This window comes from Lissotriton vulgaris, chromosome 4_1 (assembly GCF_964263255.1).
Source record: "Lissotriton vulgaris chromosome 4_1, aLisVul1.2, whole genome shotgun sequence".
Classification (NCBI taxonomy): domain Eukaryota; kingdom Metazoa; phylum Chordata; class Amphibia; order Caudata; family Salamandridae; genus Lissotriton; species Lissotriton vulgaris.
This window is the reverse complement of record NC_141691.1, coordinates 1,586,415,857-1,586,437,545: the sequence shown is the minus strand read 5'-3', so window position 1 is coordinate 1,586,437,545 and position 21,689 is coordinate 1,586,415,857. Positions and strand designations below refer to the sequence as shown.

Sequence of the window (21,689 nt, the reverse complement as noted above, 5' to 3'; positions counted from 1 at the left end):
ATTTTGGTGTACAGCAGGGCTCTTGCCTTAGCCTTTTTGATGTATGTATAGTCTTATGTACACTTTAGCCTTACCACCTTCCTTTTCACTTCTCCTACGTGATGATTCCCAAGTTATTAGAAGCATAAGAAGAGATGTAACCCCCTAGAGCACTCTGTTCCAACTGAAGATATCACAGGTAGATATCAACTCCCTGAAGCTCCACTCTGAGATAATCAAGGAGTCCATTTTTAGTGGTCCACCCTCATTTGGTGTTCTGTTTAGTGGCTAGCTCCTGACATTGTTCTGTAAGGTGTGGAATTTGGGGGTGCTCTTTCTCTTTGTCCTCTTAACAATTTCTCAGATAAGCAAAGTTGCCTTCACTTGTATTTGTTTCCGTTCACTAGTCCTTTGTAAGCTTGCCGTTCTTCCTCTTCTTGTTAGGTAGACTGTGCGGACAGTTCTGTTTTGAAGGTTGGATGATGGGAACTTGCTTAATATGGGCCTCCGAAATTCCTTTTGTCTGGAATTTAATGTATTCTGAATAATGTGGCAAAGCTCATGTTGCCACATTTCACCAGCTCCTTGTAACCAAACATTGTTATTGCGTCATTTTAGGGAGTGACCCTTATGTTATCCGTAGTGGAATTTTCTCACTGATTTGTGCTCATTCATTCATTCAGACTACACATGCAAATATCTTAAGACCACTGTTCATAGATTGTGCCACTGTAGACTGGTAAAACAAGCATTGAAAATACAACAGGTCTCGCCCTCTTTTAAGTTAAACCAAAACTGTTTGTAATTAGGTGGCTTTTTAGCTTTGCTTTTATTCGTGTTTTTCAAACTTTCATGTACATAACATATATATGTATGCATATATGTATATGTATGCATGCATTTATATAGATGTGTATATATAATGTTTATATAAGTATGTGTGTATATATATATACACACACACACACACACACACACACACACACACACACACACACCACACACACACACATATATATATAAATGCACATCTATATATATATGTGTGTGTGTGTGTGCAGGTAGAGAGAGAGAGTAGTAGAGAGAGAGTAGTAGAGAGAGAGTAGTAGAGAGTGACTAGAGAGTGAGTAGTATAGAGAGTAGTAGAGAGTAGAGATAGAGAGTTAGTAGTATAGAGTGAGTAGTAGAGAGTGAGTAGTGGAGAGAGTAGAGAGAGTGAGTAGTAGAGAGTGAGTAGTGGAGAGAGTAGAGTGAGTAGTAGAGAGTAGTAGAGAGTTAGTAGTAGAGAGTGAGTAGTAAAGAGTGAGTAGTAAACAAACCATAAACATTAAAGGACTACCATTAAAAGTGCAAGTTTTCATTATTTTGCTCAATTCAAACGTTTGCGTGTTTTTATAACCTGCAGGAGATTGGTTTAATTAGAACACGTCATGCAGAGAGACATTTTCTAGTCAACCCGGTAGCTCCTGTGACTTTTCTTGGCGAGTTATACTCTTCCAGAGATATTTGCACGGTTACTGGAATGTATTTCACAAAATAAGTGTAATTTTGCAAACATTATTCATATATCATTAAAAAAAAAATCTGATACCTATTTCTAAACAAACGTGATAATCATTTAGCTTGGTGGGAGCATTGATGTGGCAGGAATGGGCCATCATGCATCTATTTATACATAACTTTTGCTTTTGTTAGATTTTAGTGTGAACAGAGTTCTTTCAGCTGCTCGGTGCCAAAGACAGGATGTATATATTTGAGCAGATGACAAACAGTGGATGCATCTTTCCACAATGTGCACAATTTGCGTGTTGGAAAATCAGTAGCTGCGAGCCCGGGCACAATACACATAGCACCAGCAAACAAGACCTTTAACTTTCCTCAATTAGCATTTGTTGATTTGGAAATTTAAAAAAGAATCAGTTCCTTGTCATCAGAAACATCCCACTCAAGTACAGTTTTGGTTGGACAAACCAGTGTAATGTGGCACTTTTGCTCAATGGTCTTGAACAGGGACTACGATTTCCCGATAGGAAGTCTTTGCTCCTTGCCAATCCTTGTAAAACAAGCACGGGCTCTTTACAGGGAAGACAGAAGATGTGCACGCGGGGACTGGCTTTACTAGCTGCGAAAAAAAGAGTCCCCAGAGTGTCACGCTGCCAGTAAAGTATCCAATGCCCGCGTGCACATGTTTTGTCTTGTTCTCCCCGCGTGCACGCTGGAATCATATCGATTCCAAAAGGTTCTCTGCATGGCAGAGCAGCGCATGCGCTGCTTTTCGCCAAGTGAGACCTAAAAACGATGGGTTGGAATGCCATTGACAGTGGTTTAGGCCATGTGCATGCATTACTGCCTTTAGCTTTTGTGTGTTTTATGTAACATCCTTCGTGGCAGTGGCGTACCAGACATTGGTCTTTTGTTCGCTGTGCCACAGCATTCAAGTTCTACCTCATGAACAACATATGATAAGAGAGAAACCTGTCTGGGGTTGCTCGTCTGCCATTCCGGAAGGGCCTCGTCTGACAGTTACTGATGGACTGTTCCCATGAGAACACAATAGTACTGATTTGCATAAGTGGGCCTATGTTTGGAGTCAAGTCAAGTCAAGTCAAAAGATTTATATAGCGCGCTACATACCCGGAGGGTCTCAAGCGGCACAGTGAGTGAAAAATTATTGGATGGAATGCTGCCTGTAGCAGTTGGGAGCAGTTTATTCTATTTTCATACATTCATCACATCACCCTTTGTGTGTTCTTAAAGTGTGCTCACTTTTCCACCTGAATCTTATGATTTAAATTAAAATTTTCTTCTCACACTCTTCTTCCCCCATCAGCACTCGAGTTAAGAGCACGCAAAAATATTATTTGGAAAAGACACACAGCATTCAAACTGAAAACATTTGGGGGTAGATGGAGGGGCATGACTTCCACAAAATAGACTGCTGCTAAAAGGATAATATCTTGCCACCTAACATGCGACCAAAAAGCAGCAAAACAGCCTTCACCTTCCAAACCTACTGCTCTTTCTGGCAGAGGCAAAGCAGCTACTTCTGCTCTCGTAAGGAATGACCCTGAGGTGGATAGACATTTGTAGGGTGGCCAGCACTGTTTCATAGATTGTGACGCAAAGCTATTCACAGTTGTTTTCATTTTTGTGTTTTTGGTCCTCATCACTGAGACTGGGTGTTTTTTTTTTTTTTTTTTTTTGCTTGCCTCTGTGTTTATAGAGATCTGGTAATCTCATAACTAAGAATGAAAACTTATTTATTTGTAATTCTGGTTCTTCATCACTGGCGTTCTTTCTGAATGCGTAAACATGGCACCACTTCCCTGTGCTCAGAAACATATTCGGATGTTTTACTGGTTATCCTTTTTCTGCAAGCTTAAAAAATGAATTGCTTGTTGACCCTACACTGCGTGACGGAAAAGGTGCAGCTTCAGGAACCATAATTCGTAAAGGTTCAGTGTCCGTTTTTCAGACTTTTTATTACCAACTTTATTTTCAATGTACTGAATAGCTGATTCGCCCTATTAGTTCAATTCTTCATGCAAAAAATGAGAATTTAGAATGCTGCTTCTTATAGGCATGAGTTTTTATGGATGTAATTGTAATGCAGCTATTTGCAAGGCGCATTGGTACTAATTAGTTTTGCTTTTGCTCCACCCTGAGAAGTATTACTCAGTTGCGTCATGCTATTGGCTTCTTGGTGTATCATTCTGCCTCTTATGGAGTACTTGCTGTGGAATGCTTGAGGGATTGTTTTGTATCTAAGAATGCATTAAATGACACTATTCTTTTATCGCGTATATGTGTTGTGTGCAGAAAGTCATTTTTCTTTGTTTTGTTACTGCTGAAGGCATTTTTAAATCTGAGTGCAAGCCATTACCACCAGTTTTACTATACTAGTCACTACCTCCACTATTGCATCCATTTTCACTATGACCTCCATAACCCCCACCATTCCCACCCATACAGTTTAGTATCATTGCCACCAATCCACCACCACCACTTTATTTGTGCTTCTCATCCAGAGGTTTCTCAACAGTAGTCATAAGCACTGAATAGTTTTACCCTTGTTCGGGATCCAGGAGCACTTCTTTAAAAAGAAAAAAAGATGTGTGTATATATATATATATATATATATCTATATATATATATATATCTATATATATATATATATATATATACACACACATATATCCTAAATAAAGGCAAAACATGGCCAGATTGCATTGTTTCCATTATTAAAAAAAAGAATCCAGTCACATATTCCATTGATAAAAAAATTACCATAGAAAATCTTACACTGACCGTCATTAAAAGGAAAGAGAATATGAGGCATTGTTAGCCCGTAGGCTGCCTTAAGGAGAATAGTAGAGAAAACTGCACTCTACCTATAAGAACCTCACAGTATTCCCTGTATCCCATCGTGCCACACAGGTGACTGTCAAGTCAGATCATTTTTACTACATGTAGGATCCTGCAGCACGGAGCTCTGCCTTTTTGGCAATTTAGTAAGAAAAATCTTTCCAACATCTATCAATTTTAACATCCTTTGACATTTTCGGCACCTACAGTGCTGCAAACCTTTTTTTCTGACAGGATAGACTTATTTTCAGTTTCTGACTTCTGTATAAACCAGAACATATCCTTACCAACCTTTTTCCAGAGTCAGCCTACTCCAACAGAAAGGTCTTTACACTGTTGTGATGTCAAAAGAGTTCTGAAGTTCTACCCAGACAGAATCAAACGCATAAGAAAATCAGATCACCTCTTCATTAATTATGGCCCAGTGAGAACAGGGTTGGCATCATCAAAACAGACCTTCTCTAGGTGGAAAGTTTTCTTTATACTTCTCTCATACCAGTTACCGCAAAGATCGTTGCCTAGTAGATCTAAGGCACATTTTACAAGGGGAAAAGCTGTAACTGCAGCTCTCCTAAGAAATTTTTCCATTTCAGAAATATGCAAAGCCGACACTTGGAGATCTGTACATATCTTTACTAGGCATTGTCTAGATTCAGACTCCAGAAGATAACCAAGAAATACAGGCTTCTTTGAGGAATCTTTTTGGGTAGTTGTTGGAGCTACTATTTTTTTTATGTCTGCTTCTTGTGGAATCGGCTTGCTATTCCATTATTCCATTTGTGCTTATGAATATTGATCGGGATCCCATGGATGAGAAGGAAAGTTGCTTACCTTTAATCCTAGCTTTCTTCCAGGGGAATTCTTAGCAAAGTCATAAGCAACCTTCGCACCTCCTCGGATAGGAACTATTACAGCTCAACACATACTTCACCCAGGATTCATAATCACTGTAGAAATGACCAAACCTAACTTTCACCTGTGAGACATGATGGGATACAGGGGGGTACTGTGATGTTCTTAAAGGCACCGTCCCTGTTTTCTCTTTTTATGGCAACCTATGGGCTATCGATGTCGCATATTCCCTTTGTTTTTAATAAAGATTTGTGAAAGATTTTCTATGGTCATTTTTTAAAATGGCATATTCCTATGTGATTGGATTCTTTTTTTTAATGGATACTCAATGTAATCTGTCAATTTTTAGCTATGTACAGCTGCTGTCTGAAGGTTTCCGGGTGACTGGCCAAGCGGGGGCTGATAAAAAGGAGAGGGTGTCCCAAAATGCGTTTTCTCATGCAATTTCCCATAGGGATTTTACACACGACTACAGCCTGAAATGTTGAACAGAATTACACCACATTTGGCAGAAAGCTAGATCTTGGTCTGGAAAGAATGATTTTTGTAATTTGGTGTAAATTTGTTCAGTAGTTTTGGAGTTAATAAAGAAAAAAGATTCATGTATATTGAGTTGTGGATCCACGTGTCAATGGCAGTGCTGTGATTGGCTGGCTGCAAACTGAGAGGAAAGTTGCGGTTGCCATTTTGTCCCTCTGGAACTGTGCAGCAGTCAAAAATAAAAATACACCCACTCAGACTCGCTCACAAACCAAATCACACACCACATCCACTCACACACCCACACAACCACATCCATACAGCCACTCACATGCCCACTCAGAGACCCAGAAAACCACTCATGCACCTACTCACAGACCCACACACAGACCCACACATGCACTCAGACACCCACGTACACACCCACTCAGAAACCCAGAAAACTATTCATACAGCCACCTACTCACTAATACAGCCACTGACACACCCACTCAGAGAACTACGCAAACACCCACTCAGACCCACAGATGCACACACACACACACACACACACACACACACACACACCTACTCACAGACCCATACATGCAGTCACACTCACACACACTGATAGACCCTCCACACATTCACACACACCCATTTACACACCCAGGTTACAGAGACATTATAGTTAGGAAATAGCATTAAAAATCCGAAGAAATTCACTAGAAAAACCAAACGTTACTGGAACGTCCTAGTTGACTCCAGATTTACACACACAAAACCATAGAAATTCAGCAGTAATAGGCATCTCAAATAACTATAACTCGTGCCCTAAGGTAACTATTACTCGCCCTCCCCATGCACTGCTAATTACTCCACGTTAATCACCCATGACATCTTCTATGATATCATTGATAATATCACTGTAACATTTGCAGTGAGATTATTGATGAGAAAACAGTGCATGACGGGGGCCTGAGTTATAGTTACTTTAGGGCACGGCTTTCCTGTAACCTTTGTTTATTTAGTGAATTTCTAAGGTTTTTAAAATCTGTTTCCTAAATATAACGTCCCTACACACATAAAACATTTTTTAGAAGTCCTCCGGGATCCTGAACATGGGCAGGACTATTCAGTGCTTATTATTTTGATGAGGATTTCAATGGAAGAGAACTAGGATTTTATAGGCAGGAAACTTTTCCTTACCTGTGTTTGCCTGTTCTTCCACATAAAAGCCTGACTTGTTATCTTTGTCAATACCTGTTTATTTTAATGTTTTTACGAATCAAGTATTTTGTAAAAATGCTGCGAGGATCCTGCACGTCTGCAGAGATGCTATATTGTTTATGGATTCATAAAGAATGCCCATGATATAGAGGTAGGTTTACAGGCAAATACAGTTTCCCTTCTTTGCTTTCGTTAATTTTTTATTAACTCTTGCTGACAACATGCTTTGAGAACGGTGATCTGCAATTCTTCAATATTTCTTAAAGTATAGTTGACATATGTAGAAGGAAATGTAAAACAATCCATTATTAGCAAAATGTTTGCTCTTTGTTTAGTGATGATTTCACAGTCCATTTGTTCAATGTTTGTTATAGTGCAAAATTATGTTTGCAATGTAAGCCTGTGCAAAACCTGCTCTGCGTTTTGCAAGCTGCATAGTTAAGTTAATCTATAATGTTTCACTTGTGCAAAATGTTTTTAACACGGCCTTTGGTCTTTGATTTCAAAAGGAATGTTGGCACTAGAGTTGGCACTAGAGGACCATTTGAGCTGCATGTATTAGGTTTCATCCTATGAGTGAGAGTCATATTTTTTATTTTACAGGACTCTAAAGGTACATTACTATTTAATTTAATACGCATAATGTTTGCCAAAAATATACTTTAACGTAATTACTTGAAATTGTTTCAGAACCGTTCAGATGTTCAGTGCCAACATAGATGGCAGAAAGTTTTAAACCCAGAATTAATAAAAGGACCCTGGACGAAAGAGGAAGATCAAAGGGTAATTTCAACAGTTTTGTACTTTTTTTTGTTTGACAATATTTGCTTACAGGGGGTACAGCATTGAAATTACATAGTTTTTTAAAAAAAATTTGAGTGATGTGGTAATCATTCAACCTTCAATTTTTTGTTTTGCTCTCATTATAATGCAATGGGCTAAAACTTTGCTTTGAGGATGCCCAACCGATACAGGAGCCTGTTCCTACTTGGAATATGCCTGTGATAGAAATGTCTCAATGCGGAAAGCCGAGGGAATGTGTGTGTTAGTGTTTTTTCTTTTGACCAGTGAGGACTGCATAATCAAGCACACATTTTTGAACAGTCCTTGGAGATGCCAGACTGTTTTTCTGAAAAATAGACACAATATGCATACATACATAGAGAGACTTTTGGTCAGCAAGCTTCATCACATTTTGCTTATGCCCGCAATAGCATTCAGCAGGGCGCAAATGGTCAGCACACTTTACCCGGTTGCTTCCTTCACTTTGAGTGACTGTAGAAGGCCTGTGAAAAATGATGACATCCAATTAAAAATTGTACTTTTCATTGACAAAGCTGATTCTAAGTGTGCTTTTTGATATATTTTTCATTTTAAAATTCAGACCCCTTTTTAGACGACCCTGGGACGTTCAGGGGATACTGGGCCCAACTGTGGCGGTTGAGGCCGTTTATTTCTGATGTCTCGGAGTCCAACCTACTATGGATCCTGAGCAACTGGTCACAGCTTTATGAAGTGCCAACTGTAACCTCATGATCTCTGCTAGGCTCAACCCACCCAAGGGTGTATTCCTGAAAATGGTGACAGTACTACCCTAGTAAATGAGGTTATGTATACACCTGTGGCATCCTAGAAACTAAAGTTGGTGAGCGTCTTGGTGAAACTCAAATGCACGAGCGCGGTCACGTTCAGCGTGTGTCTGTGATATACCTGTGCTAAGTGGATCCAAGAGCCTGAATCTACTGCCCTGTGATCTTGAGTTCCAACCATGGTTCTCTCCCCAGAGGCCACTACAGCCTCATCCCTTTCACCTAGTATCACAATATGGTCCCTAATGAAATGATGAAGGACCTCTGTTCCTACTCCTGGGTATACTCCACCCTCCGTCTTTACATAAATCCTTCATCTCATCTATGGACATGGTGCTGAGGTCAGCCCCCATCTCTGTGTTCTCCACTGCCTATGTGTTTTTCCTTTATGCATAGAAGAATAAAAAGCAAGACTTATTGCAGTACTGGCCTAGGTTGGAAATGGCCAATGCCACCTTTGCATCTTCACTCCTACACGTTAAAGGCCCCACCTCTTACCGTCCGTTGTCAGAAACTGTTTCAGAGGGTCAATGAGCATGCAGGGTCTGCTGGGCCCAACAGTGGTGGTTGAGTCCTTTTACTCCTGATGTCATGAGGCCCGACCTACTATGGATCCTGACCAACTGGTACCCCTTCTGCCCGTGACTCAGTGGGAGATGTGGATGAGCAGTCAAGGGCTCTCTCATGGGGAGTCAAGGGGTGGGGGGGGGGGAGTGTAGATACAGATTAGTGAACATGATTTATAGCTCAAAGTGCACTCCGCAATGTCAATAAATCAATGTCCAGTTAAATACTTATTTTTTATGAAATAGAAGTAGTTTATTTCTAACTCTATTGACTCAAAGAAGTAACAATATTTATAATCAACAGCATATTTCCCTTGAGGTCCCTTCCTTCTCTCTCTCTCTCTCGCTCTCTCGCTCTCTCTCGCTCTCTCGCTCTCTCGCTCTCTCGCTCTCTCGCTCTCTCTCGCTCTCTCTCGCTCTCTCTCGCTCTCTCTCGCTCTCTCGCTCTCTTCCTCCTCGCTCTCTCTTCCTCCTCGCTCTCTCTCTCTTGCTCTCTCTTCCTCCTCGCTCTCTCTCTCTCTCCTCCTCGCTCTCTCTCTCTCTCTCTCCTCCTCCTCGCTCTCTCTCTCTCTCTCTCCTCCTCGCTCTCTCTCTTCCTCATCTGTCACTCTTCCTCGTTGCGCGCGCTCTCTCTCTCTCTCTCTCTCTCTCTCTCTCTCTCTCTCTCCCCCTCCCTCTCTCTCTCTCCCTCCCTCTATCCCTCCCTCTCCCTCTCTCTCTCTCTCCCCCTCCCTCTCCCCTCCCTCTCTCTCTCCCCCTCCCTCTCCCCTCCCTCTCTCTCCTCCCCCTCTCTCTCTCTCTCCCCCTCCCTCTCTCCCCTCCCTCTCCCCCCCTCTATCCCTCCCTCTCTCTCTCTCCCCCTCCCTCTCCCCTCCCTCTCTCTCCTCCCTCTCTCCCTCTCTCCTCAGCCTCTCTCTCTCTCCCCCTCCCTCTCCCCTCTCTCCCTCCCTCCCTCTCTCTCCCCCTCCCTCTCTCTTTTCCCTCTCTTCTCTCTTCCAACCCCCTCTCTCCCTCTTCCTCCATTGTGTCCCACCCAGCTCACAGGAATGCAGCAATCCACAAATCTGTCTGTGGGGTTTCCTCTACTCCTGTTGCTCCAGGCAAGCCTAAGCTTCGGAAAACGGAACCCAGGGTCCTCCATGTAATGGTCCTAAGCAGGCATACTTGCACTTAGCGCACATACATAGTGCATACACACTGTCCAGTACTGTGATTTCCAGGTATTGTGCCACCCCGACTCACCATACATCCAGTGTTCACAATCACTCTGTGTGCACTGCACAGCACTGTACCCGTTCTATGTTCTGCAATGGTGTGTTATTTAAAAAACGCACACACTCATCATGCTCTTGCTGCACAACACTTCACCCTTCATGTATTGTGTAACTAGCACATTCTTTCATTGCGCACACACTGCACAGCACCTCTCATGATATATTCCTTGCATGCATACATACACTCAGTAGATGCACTAACCATACATGTATTGAACAGCACTGGTCTATCTTGAACTGTACCCTTTCCAGGCACATGTGCCTCTAGGGCAGAGTCACTACTCCTGCACTGCTTAGCACAGTACATTTACCTTGTGTAGACCACGAGTGAGTTAACCACCAGCACAAAATGTTTGAAAAGGTGTGTGAACCTGTAGGCCTCACTCCAGTGACACAGGGTAACAAGCATTTGCAATGCAATAGGTCTTGCAGTTACGTGAGTTTCAGCTATTGGCATTGTAAATAACAATGCGATTTATTTATGTTTTTAAAACAAAAACAAAAATAAAAGGCATTATTATTTGCAATGTCATTAGCTCAAACTCGCGTAAATGCGAGACTAATTGCATTGCAAATGCTTGTTAATAAATGCTACAGGTGTGTTTTTGCTGGGATACTGTTTTGGGGAAGAATTGGAACTCAGTAAGATTCAGGTTATTGGAAAAAAAATCCTTCCTATCAAGCCACGGTGGGGGCAAGTAGTGGCTTTGCCATAAGAATATCTTCAATATGCAAAGGTCTGAAATTCCACTGCAGAGTGTTTTGTGATGGCATTGAAAATTGAGAATTTCCCAATTGAAGAAATAAAGATGTGCTTGTAGGGACTTAATAGAGGCACAGGGACTCTAATGAAAGCTTTTCAAAACACCAAATAATTATAGCTCAAGATGTTAATTGTAGCTTTTGTGAAAGTGAATGTGCTGATTTGTGCTTTTCAGTAAGTAACATAGTTTGGAATAGTCCAGGTGATAAATTTGTGCCCAATGCTCAAACATCTGCGGGAGGATGGAGAGATGGTCGGGAAACACATTATTTTAGTGGATAACTTTTTTCTGTGCAATTTTGCCAGATGTATGGCTGTTATGCAACCTGTTCCTCTACTGGTTCAACGCGTATCTTGCCATGGCAGCATTAACACAGTCAATTGAAGTGTAAACTTTTCTATCGTTATGAGAACAGCCACTTGCTGCCTATCTGTAAGATATTTGGGACGGTGTGTATTATGCGTACCAGGAAAGCAATCCGGAACGTTGATCTCATAGAGGGGCACATTTGCATACAATGGAAATGGGTACGATTATCTGAGCCAGTGGGGCAGAGCATGGTTTTGTCCTGGTAAATATGGGGAATAACGTTGTAGCACAAGCTGCAAATGTTGATGAAGCACTTCATGGATGGTGGACTTGACTGTGTGTATCTACCCTTGATGTGTCAATGGCTCTAAGTAAATGGTCCTGCACATACACCATCATGCCAATAACAAATGTTCAACTGTGTATATGAGATTCAAATGCCTTCTGGGATGAACTACAGTAAAGCTGGGCAGCATTCGTCACCATTGTGCAAGTTTCTAGATATCCCTCGTACCGCACAGTTTACCTTTACCGTAGCGGCATGCTCACAACCCGCTTCTCTTTGTCTGGGCTATAGACAGTACCAGAGCCCCCTCGCCGTCCAGTCCTGCAGTCTGCAGACAATCCACCCAAACACTGCACAATCCCATATGCACGTGTGTGACACAGGTGGCCTCGAAGCGCTCTAAAACTGAAACACGCAGAGGGCGGGCAGGTCAAAGACTCCAGGGTGGGGGCAAGCTGGAAGGCGGCAGCACCGCATGTGTATGTACGGGTTCTCTTCCAGGGGATCCTCATCAATAGTCATAAGCACTGAATATTCCCGCCCATGTGCGGGGACCCCGGAAATAATATAAAATTATATATGGAAATCACATGTATCTAGCTCCACATATATGTATGTACATATATCATTTTTTCTCACACTAATGCAGCCCAAAAACTGAGGCTAAACAATGTAATTACTCATACATAGACTGTATTAACAAGCATATAACAACACATTAGGTCAAATATCACTTGAACTCGGTGTTTTAAATGAGCAAAACACTCATAAATCCTGAAAATTGTTAACAAATAGACATTGTTAGCCCACAGGCTGCATTGTAAAGCAATAGCATAGAAAATGAAAGCATTATCAACAAAAACTGGCACTTTGCCTTTAGGGCAGCCATGACCCCTGACTTCCCATCATGCCTCGGGGGTGACAGGTCAGTTGTTCTTTCCAGCTCTTTCAGTCAGGACCCCGGTTTTACAGCTCCTACCTTTTTTTCTTTCTGTCAAAAATATATTGAAATTCATCAACTTTTTCCGCTTCACTCGACGTCTTTTACCTTTAGAGTGCTGGTGCTGCCTTTTTTGTTCTTCAGAAAAGGTTTATTTATGTCAAAATGCCTTCACTTTTCTCTCCTTGCTCTTCCTGTGGCAAAAAGAAGGCCAGGACTGACACACACCCTGTGTGTATCCTTTGTATCCCTGAGACTTATCTGTACACAGTTGTCAACATTGTAAGAACTTATCAAGGAGAACCCTCAAGGACAGAGAGAGAATCAGAATTCATGGCCTCTCTGAAAGAGGTAGGTCTCCTAAAAGACGGCAGAAGAGGAGAACACGGTCGCCGTCGAGAGAAGTCCTGACCTGTTCTCCGTCGGCGTCGGGATCGGCTTCAAAGCGGCCTGCGACAGCGAAAACATCTTCGAAGACACATTCTTCGACGGTGTAGACTTCGACGTCGAAGACTCCAGTACCTCCGTTGACGTCTACCAGGCGGCGTTCAACGTCTAGAGGCAAGCCTCCGTCGTCGCTGGTTGGACATAAGACGTTGAGGCAGATTACTCCGTCGACGCCACAGCGATCGCCATCGAGGCCCAGCGCTCCGTCGTCGCCACAGCGATCGACGTTGAGGCACAGCGCTCCGTCGACGCATCGGCGTTCGATGTCGAGGCACAGGCGTTCGCCGCCGAGGCACAGGTGTTTGCCGCTGCGGCATGCTTTTTCGACGCCTCATCACAGTCGTTCGACGTCAGGACATTCTTCGTCGACGCCGCATCACCGGAGTTCGACGTCGAAGCAGGTTGCTCCGTTGACGTCCCAACGGCGTTCGACGTCGAACCACGTGTCTCCTCCAAGGATGGGTCATCAGTCCCCAGCGTCGAGACACCAGCCGTCACCTCCAGTGTCGAGACCGGCATTGGCACAACGTCGACACAGAAGACCCCTACAAGGTCAACGTCGAGTTTGCGAACTCCGTCACCGGCCAGCGCCAATGCTGAGATCTCCAAAGTCGACGCCAAGAAAGGAAGCGGCAGAAGCGCCGGAGAGGCGTTCCAAGTCAAGGGGACGTTCTCCTAGACGCTCGAGCCCACCTTCAAAAGAGAGGAGAGCTTCTTCAGGACAGTCTCAGCCAAGGCACGAGGCATCACAGAGTCGCTCCAGATCTCGCTCTAGGTGTCCTTCCGGAGAGGTCTCTCCTCCGGTGAGCCTATCATCATCTCCTTCAGGCTCTCCTGTCTCTCACCGAGAATCAGCACCTAAGACCTCTGAGGTTGTGATCTATTCTTCTGATCGTGCCGCGATCTAGCCGGTGAATGCTCTGATGCACTAAGTGGTGAATCCATCCCCTCCAGCATGTTCTCCTGAGAGGAGAGAAAGGCAAAGGTCGCCCTCCATCAGCTGTCGCCTAGGTGGTACAGACCATTACACCACTGGGCCCCAGACAAAGACAGAGCCGCTCGATTAACGCAGCAGGTGGATCAGGATCGACCTCCTTCCAGGCGCAGAGAGCGAACGCACACCCCAGTGCGCTCGAGCAGGCGGAGGTTCAGGTCAAGGAGCAGAAAAAGGGAGCGCAGATCTCCTACCACTTCTTCATCATCTACTCGCTCCCACAGAGACTATTCTCCCACATTAACCGACAGCCCACCGCCGAGAATCTCTTCAGTGGACGACATCTTCACTTTCCAGGGCATCTTAGGCAGAGGGGCGCTTAAGCTGGGGATTCACATGACAACGTGCCAGACCAAGTCTTCAGTGATTTTTGAAACACTGCATCATATGACAGCAGCCAAACCTCTGCTTCCTTTGGTTCCAGGGATAATGGAACCAACCAAGGATGTGTTCCTCACGCCTGCGACCATAAAGTCAGTACCAGCGAGGATTCTTAAAAAATATCGGTCGCCAGAGGAGGATACACTATTCCTCAGAGCCGATCCTCCCCCGGATTCAGTAATCATTGCAGCGGCAAGAAAAACCCATGCCGTGGCATCTTCCTCCACTGTACCTCCAGACAAGGAGAGCAAGACGAGAGTATGCAACACCTCGTTCTCCTTCCTGAAGGTTTCCAATGCTGAGGCGCTCTTGGGCCGATATGATAGATCCCTGTGGGATTCCCTGCAACGCTTCGTTGAAAAACTCCCTCAGGAAGATCGCAGGGATTTCGAAGAGATCCTTACGGAGGGCAGCCAAGTCTGCAACCAGATTATTAGTGCTGCAGAGTATGGGGCTACCCTGCCTGCGCACGGAGGTCTTCGTGGTTGCGCCTTAGCGCCCTAAAGCTAGAAGCTCAGACATGGATCATGAACCTGCCTTTCTCTGGAACATCTTTATTCGGTTCACACACCGATGAGGAAATGCAGCGTATGAAGACGGAATTGGACACGCTAAAAGCCGTGGGGCTTGAAAAGAAAAAAGAATTCCGCAAAAGGTTCCGCCCCTACAACAAGCGATCCTCCCAACAGAGGGTTCAAACCGATCAGTGGCAGAAGGGTCAAGACCAACAGGGGCAGCAAAAATCCCAGTACAGAGGCAGGCGCTCTTCAAGCGGCGGAGGTAATCAGCGACAAGGCAATACCTCCTAACAAGGCACAATCCAAACTGAGACCTTCCTTTCCCCGGCGCCGTTGACCACTCCAGTGGGGGGCAGCATTGCGTAACCTATGGAAGAGTGGCGAGCCATTACAAAAGATCGCTGGGTGTTAGCTACGCTTCAGAATGGTTACTTTCTTCGGTTTCAACATCAACCTCCCTCTATCCCTCCACTATCAACATAGTCATCAGTTAAAGCTCCTACAAAAAGAAGTAGCCACCCTTCTCACAAAATCAGCTATCGAGAGGGTACCAAGATCTCAAAGAGGAAAAGGAGCTTATTCAAGATACTTTCTGGCCAAGAAAAAAGGCCAGAAAGCGGAGTACAGACCTATTCTGGACTTGCAGACACTCAATCTTTACGTCAAAAAAAGAAAAGTTTTGCATGTTGGACCTCTATCAAATATATCCACATCTCAGGCAGGGGGATTGGATGTGTTCGCTGGACCTACAAGATGCATACTTTCATGTGCCAATAGCTCACAGTCACATGAAATTCCTCCGTTTCCGGGTGGGGACCTCTCATTACCAGTTCAAAGTTCTTCCATTCGGGTTGAAGTCAGCTCCCTGAGTGTTGACTAAGTGCATCGCCGTGGTAGCAGCCGCTCTACGCCGCAGGGGTGTCTTCGTGTACCCATATTTGGACGATTGGCTGTTGAAAGGTCCTTTTCCATACAGTGTACGGAACCACTTTCTGAGCTGCATTGATCTATGCCATCGGTTGGGTCTGCATGTGAATTTCAACAAGTCAACTTCACAGCCGACGCAGCAAATACATTTCCTAGGAGCTCTACTAGACTCCGAGGCAGGAAAAGTGTTCCCTTCGGAGGAGAGACAGTCTCCCATCACTCAAAAATGTCAACTGGTTCTCCGGAACAGAGATCTGACGGTGCGAAGTATTGCCTCCCTGCTAGGGTCGATGGCATCCTGCATTTTTCTGGTCCCCAATGCCAGGCTACGGATGCGTCCTCTTCAGCAGGATCTGGAGGACAAGTGGGACCAGCAGTCAGCTCGCTGGGATGACAAGATAACGTTGTCAAGCACAGCACGAGCGTCCATAACTTGGTAGATGAAAAGGCGAAATATGCAAGTCGGCATTCCATTCCATCGACTTCCGCCAGTCCAGACGCTGATAACAGATGCCTCTCTACAAGGTTTGGGGGCACACATGGGTCATCTCCAGACGCAAGGTCTGTGGTCTCCCAAAGAGCGCTCCTACCACATCAACATGTTGGAGCTGAAGGCAGTCCATCTAGCCCTCAAAGCGTTCCTGCCATTGATTCAGACATCATGAGTGTTAGTACAAACGGACAACACCACCACCATGTACTACCTGAACAAACATGGAGTAACATGCTCACGCACCCTCTCCCTGAAAGTGCAAAATCTGTGGCATTGGCTCCTGGCTCGGAATCTGTCGGTCACAGCAGTCCATCTCCCAGGAGAACAGAACGTGAGAGCAGATGCTCTAAGCCGGCATTTCGAAGACAAAGAGGACTGGGTTCTCAACAACGAGGTAGTCTAAAGCATCTTCCAGCCATGTGGTCGTCCCACGATAGATCTCTTTGCGGACGACGAAAACACCAAATGCCGAGACTTCGCCTGAAGATTCTACTGACCAGGATCGAAAGGAAATGCCCTTTTGATAGACTGGTCAGGGGAATTTGTGTACACATTTCCACCCCTTCCGCTGATCCCGAAGGTGGTGAACAAGCTGACTCACTCGTACACAAGGATGATTCTCATTGCCCCAGATTGGCCGAGACAATGGTGGTACACGGACCTTCTATATCTGTCAGAGTGTCCTCACCAGAGGCTGCCGTGCAAGCCGGACCTGCTGTTCAAGATAAACAGGAGGATTCATCATCCCAACCTTCCGAACTTGGCAGCATGGCTTCTGAGGTCATACTGTACGGCCACCTAGGACTGCCGCAGGACTGCATATCCATTTTGAAAGAGGCGAGACTGCCTTCCACGAGGCATTCATATGCATGCAAGTGTTATCCTATCAAGGGTCAGGAAGAGGTCATTCTCCCTTTCATATCTGGCTAAAGCAGGGTTGAAATTTAATTCCATTAAGGTGCACTTAGCAGCTATAACAGCTTATAGGCGGTCACCTTCCCAACCTTCTTTTTTCCAGTTACAGGCTGTGAAAGATTTTCTACAGGACTTGAAGAAGGTCTATTCTCCGTTACGCCCTCCGTCGCCCCCTGGGAGTTGAACCTGGTGCTATCGAAATTGATGGGTCCTCCTTTCGAACCCATTCATAAAGCAACCTTGCAGCATATTTCCTGGAAGGCTACTTGTTTGTTAGCAATCACGTCAGCCGCAGGGTGAGCGAAATTCAAGCTCTCTGTTCCAAAGAGCCTTATACAGTGTTCCAGCTGAATAGGGTGGTGTTGAGAACACACCCCTCTTTCCTACCTAAGGTGGGGTTATATTTCCATATCTCTCTACCCACCTTTTCTCTCAAAGCCTCCACTCCAGCTGAGAGGGCTTTGCATTCTTTGGACCTGAAAATGGTTTTACAGTTCTATCTTGATAGGTCCAAATCTATATGTAAGTCTGATCAACTGTTTGTCAACTATGAATCGATCAGATCAGGTTATGCAGCCTTGTAACGTTCCATCTCAAGGTGCATAGTTTCGTGTATCAAACTTGCCTACCAATTGGCGCAGAAGATCCTGGGGTTTTCTCCCAAAGCACATTCCACCGGAGGGAAAGCGGCTACTATGGCTTTTCTTCATAATGTGCCCATGTCTGAGATTTGTAAGGCGGCGACCTGGAGGTCCGTCCATACGTTTACCAGACATTACTGTCTGGATTCAGACACTAGAGCAGATACCCAGGTAAGCCAGGCCTCCTTGTGGAATCTGTTTAATGGTTGATTTTCGGCTGTTACAATCTTTGGTTGGGTCATGTATCTCTCATTTACCTGCAGGTGGTTGATGGGCTTGCTATTCTATTCAGTGCTTATGACTATTGATGAGGATCCCCTGGAAGAGAAGGATAAGTTACTCACCTGTAATCCTAGTTCTCTTACAGGGGTATCCTCATCAAAGTCATAAGCAACCCACACGCCTCCCCAGGTAAATGAAAGTGTTTATGGTTTATTGTTTATCCCTGACTTTCTGATGGATTCCTCACCTTGTGAAGATCCCCTGCGCCAGCAACATTCGGAAACTTTTGTAGGTCTCCACGCCGACGAGGACATAGACAACGTCACAAAGGCACAACTCTGCTCGTGACCTGGCTGACGTCACTGGATCCATAAGAGAGCTTCGTCGGCGTGATGACGTCAGTTCCCTTCTTTCCGCGCTGTCAGTGCCAACGGTTTTTGGGACTCTCCGTAGCTTGTTACTTTGTGTTTCCAGTTGTATCCTGTTCTCTCTTTTTCTCTCTTGTCAAATATGTCGTTGAGAAAATCAGGTTTTAAGCCTTGCAGGAAGTGTGGTGGGCATATGTCCATTACGGATCCGCACGACGATTGTGTATGGTGTTTGGCATCGGACCATGATGTCGAGGATTTTCCTTCCTGCAGGAAGATGAACCCGAAGGCTCTGAAAGAAAGGGAAGCCAAGCAGTTTATGGCGAAGGTTTGTAAAGAAAAGAGAGGTCGGAGGAAGTCGAAGGCCAGGTCGAGATCGAGGTCGGGTTCGGAGTCGAAGTCGACGCCAGGTCATGTTTCAAAGTCCAAGAAACATAAGAAGAAGAAGAGGCATGGCTCTCTGCGCCGATCGGAGGAAGCTCAGTCATCGACCTCGAAGGATCATCGACGTCGGAAGGACTATATATCTCCCTCTCCATCCCCTGTGAGAGTTGCTGCTCCTGTGGATTCACCGGCGCAGTCACCGGCACGGTCTGCGGAGCAGTCACCGGCGCCGAATCCTTCTCAGTCTTCGGAGCACTCTTTGGTTCCGGTGGAAGAGGTGCCTGTGACTGAAAAGCCATCGACTCCAGTAGATACACCGTCTGCGCCGGCAGGCCCGAATCCGGTGACGCCTATGCCAGGGGAGTACCCTCCATTTGCTGGACCAGGGCAAGACCCGACGCATTACCTTAGTGCGATGTACAGAGTCTTTGCACCCCTCTGGTGCACCTTCGGGTCCCATGTGTCCTATGGCATTCAACTTGGGAGTACCACAAGCTTATGCTCCAGCTCCGTTCATGCCATTTCTACAAGGCGCTCCTTCTTATTTTTTTCCGGCGCCGAGAACGTCGACACCGGCGCAGACACCGACATCGGTTCCTCCATCTCCGGTGCCGTCAGCTCGGCCTCGTTCGACTTCGAAGGTGCCGCTGGATCCGAGTTCGACACCGGTTCCGAATCCGTCGGATCTGTGTATTACTCCGTTGGCTCCGAAGGTGAAGTCCAGACGTGAGGCACAGAAGTTGCTGGAGGAGCAGCATTATAGAGAAAATGAGATGGAGGAAGGAGAGGTTCATGAGTCTGAAGACCTTTTTGAAGAACTAAGGGAGGCAAGTGGTTTGGAACTATCTCCAGAATGGCAACTTTCTCCTCCTTCTGATGTTCCTTCCAAGGATGTGGTTCCTTACCATATTGTAATTCGTAAGGCTCCTGAACTTTTAGATTTGCAACTCCCTACAACAGAATTTAAGTCTAATATTCTGACAGAGGTGCTTCATTCTCCTTCTACAGTCATTGAGCCCTTGCTTCCATTTAATGAAGCGATTACAGAGCCAATTTGGGATGTTTGGCAAAAACCCTTTTCTGCTCCTTCAGTTTCGAGGTCAATTGCCAGGCGAAATAGGACTGCTCTAGGTGATCCGGAGTTTTTATCTTCTCATCCTGCACCTGGGAGTTTGGTTATTCAAGCTGCATGCTCGAAGAAATCAGCTGGAGCTTTTCCGCAGACTCCTGGTGATAGAGAGTCTAAGAGACTGGATCAGCCTGCTAAGAAGGTTTTTTCATCAGCATCTAAGTCCACCAAGGCCACTTGCCTTTTGGGCAGGTATATCCATGCTTTAATGGATTCTGCAAGTCAATTGACCCCGAAGTTGTCAGAGGAAGACAGAAAGAACTTTGATGGAGTCTTGTCTGACACTCAGGCAGCTGCAAAGCAGGTGATTCAGAGTGGACTTGATACAGCGGACTCTGTAGCCAGGATAATGGGGTCTTCGGTGGCATCTAGGAGAAGTGCATGGCTTAAATCTTCAGAATTTTCGCAAGATGTCCAGGCAACTCTTTTGGACCTTCCATTTGACGGTTCAGGTCTCTTTGGAAAAAAAGCAGATGCAGCCTTTGAGAGGTTTAAGGATAGCAAGGTTACGGCTAAGTCTCTGGGTCTGCAGACACAGTCTAGGGGTTCTTCTTATAGAAGATAAAGAGGCTTTGGAAGGTCGTCCTTTCGGTCCTACAAGCAGCTTCAGCAGCAGCACAGCAGCAGAACACCCTATATAAATCTTATATGGGCAGGAACAGAGGTCGCCCGCCATCCTCCTCCTCCTCTTCCTCTACCTCCCCCCTCTTGCCACTGCAAAGCAGCCCTAGATTCAGCATTCTGGATCATGTTGGTCCTGTCGAGGGTCAGCTTACCCATTCTCTACAAGATTGGGAATCGGTCACTACGGACTTTTGGGTTCTAGATCTTGTAGAAAATGGGTATGCTCTTCCCTTTCGGGAATTTCCTCCAAATTACCCTTCTTGCCAAGGGGCTTGCTCGGAGGACCATCTTCTTCTCCTGCAGGAGGAAGTCCTGACTTTGTTGAGAAAAGGCGCGATAGAGGTGGTTCCAGAGCAGGAAAGGGGTCAGGGATGCTACTCCTGGTATTTCCTGATACCGAAGAAGGATGGCAGGTTACGTCCAATCTTGGATCTCAGGATCTTGAATCTTTTTCTGAAGCAAGAAAAGTTCAAGATGGTCACCCTGGCGCATGCTCTTCAAGCGCTGCAGCAAGTAGACTGGGTGGTGTTGATCGACTTGCAGGACGCGTATTTTCATATCCCGATCCTGAAGTCGCACAGGAAGTATCTCCGTTTCACGGTGGGGTCGCAACATTATCAGTTTGCGGTCCTTCCGTTTGATCTTACTACTGCACCTTGAGTCTTCACCAAGGTGATGGCGGTGGTGGCAGCTCATCTCAGAAGATCGGGTATTCCAGTTTTCCCCTATCTGGACGACTTGCTGATCAAGGCAGAGTCTCCAGAGAGGGTTTGTCATCATCTGCAAGTAACAACCCAGCTGTTGTACCGATTGGGTTTTTCGATAAATGTGCCCAAGTCTCACCTGGTGCCCTCTCAGCGCAACCTTTTATAGGGGCAGTACTGGATACTACTGTCTGTCGAGCATTCCCTCCACCTCAAAGGATTCTCGACATTCAGGAAATGATTCCCTTGTTTTACAATGGAGCGGTCGTTCTAGTCCTGAAGGTCCTTCGCCTGCTCGGTCTGTTTGCTTCATGCATTCTGTTGGTCAA

At 45.3% G+C, this 21,689-nt stretch overlaps 1 protein-coding gene across 1 annotated transcript in view; it reads left to right on the top strand.

Moving 5' to 3' along the window:
- MYBL1 (MYB proto-oncogene like 1) overlaps positions 1–21,689 on the top strand; it is a 610,566-nt gene that overhangs the window by 76,593 nt on the left and 512,284 nt on the right. Inside the window, exon 4 of the mRNA XM_086965817.1 lies at positions 7,576–7,668. Within this exon, the coding sequence (XP_086821943.1) occupies positions 7,576–7,668 (93 nt within the window). The remainder of the gene's footprint in view (positions 1–7,575; positions 7,669–21,689) is intronic.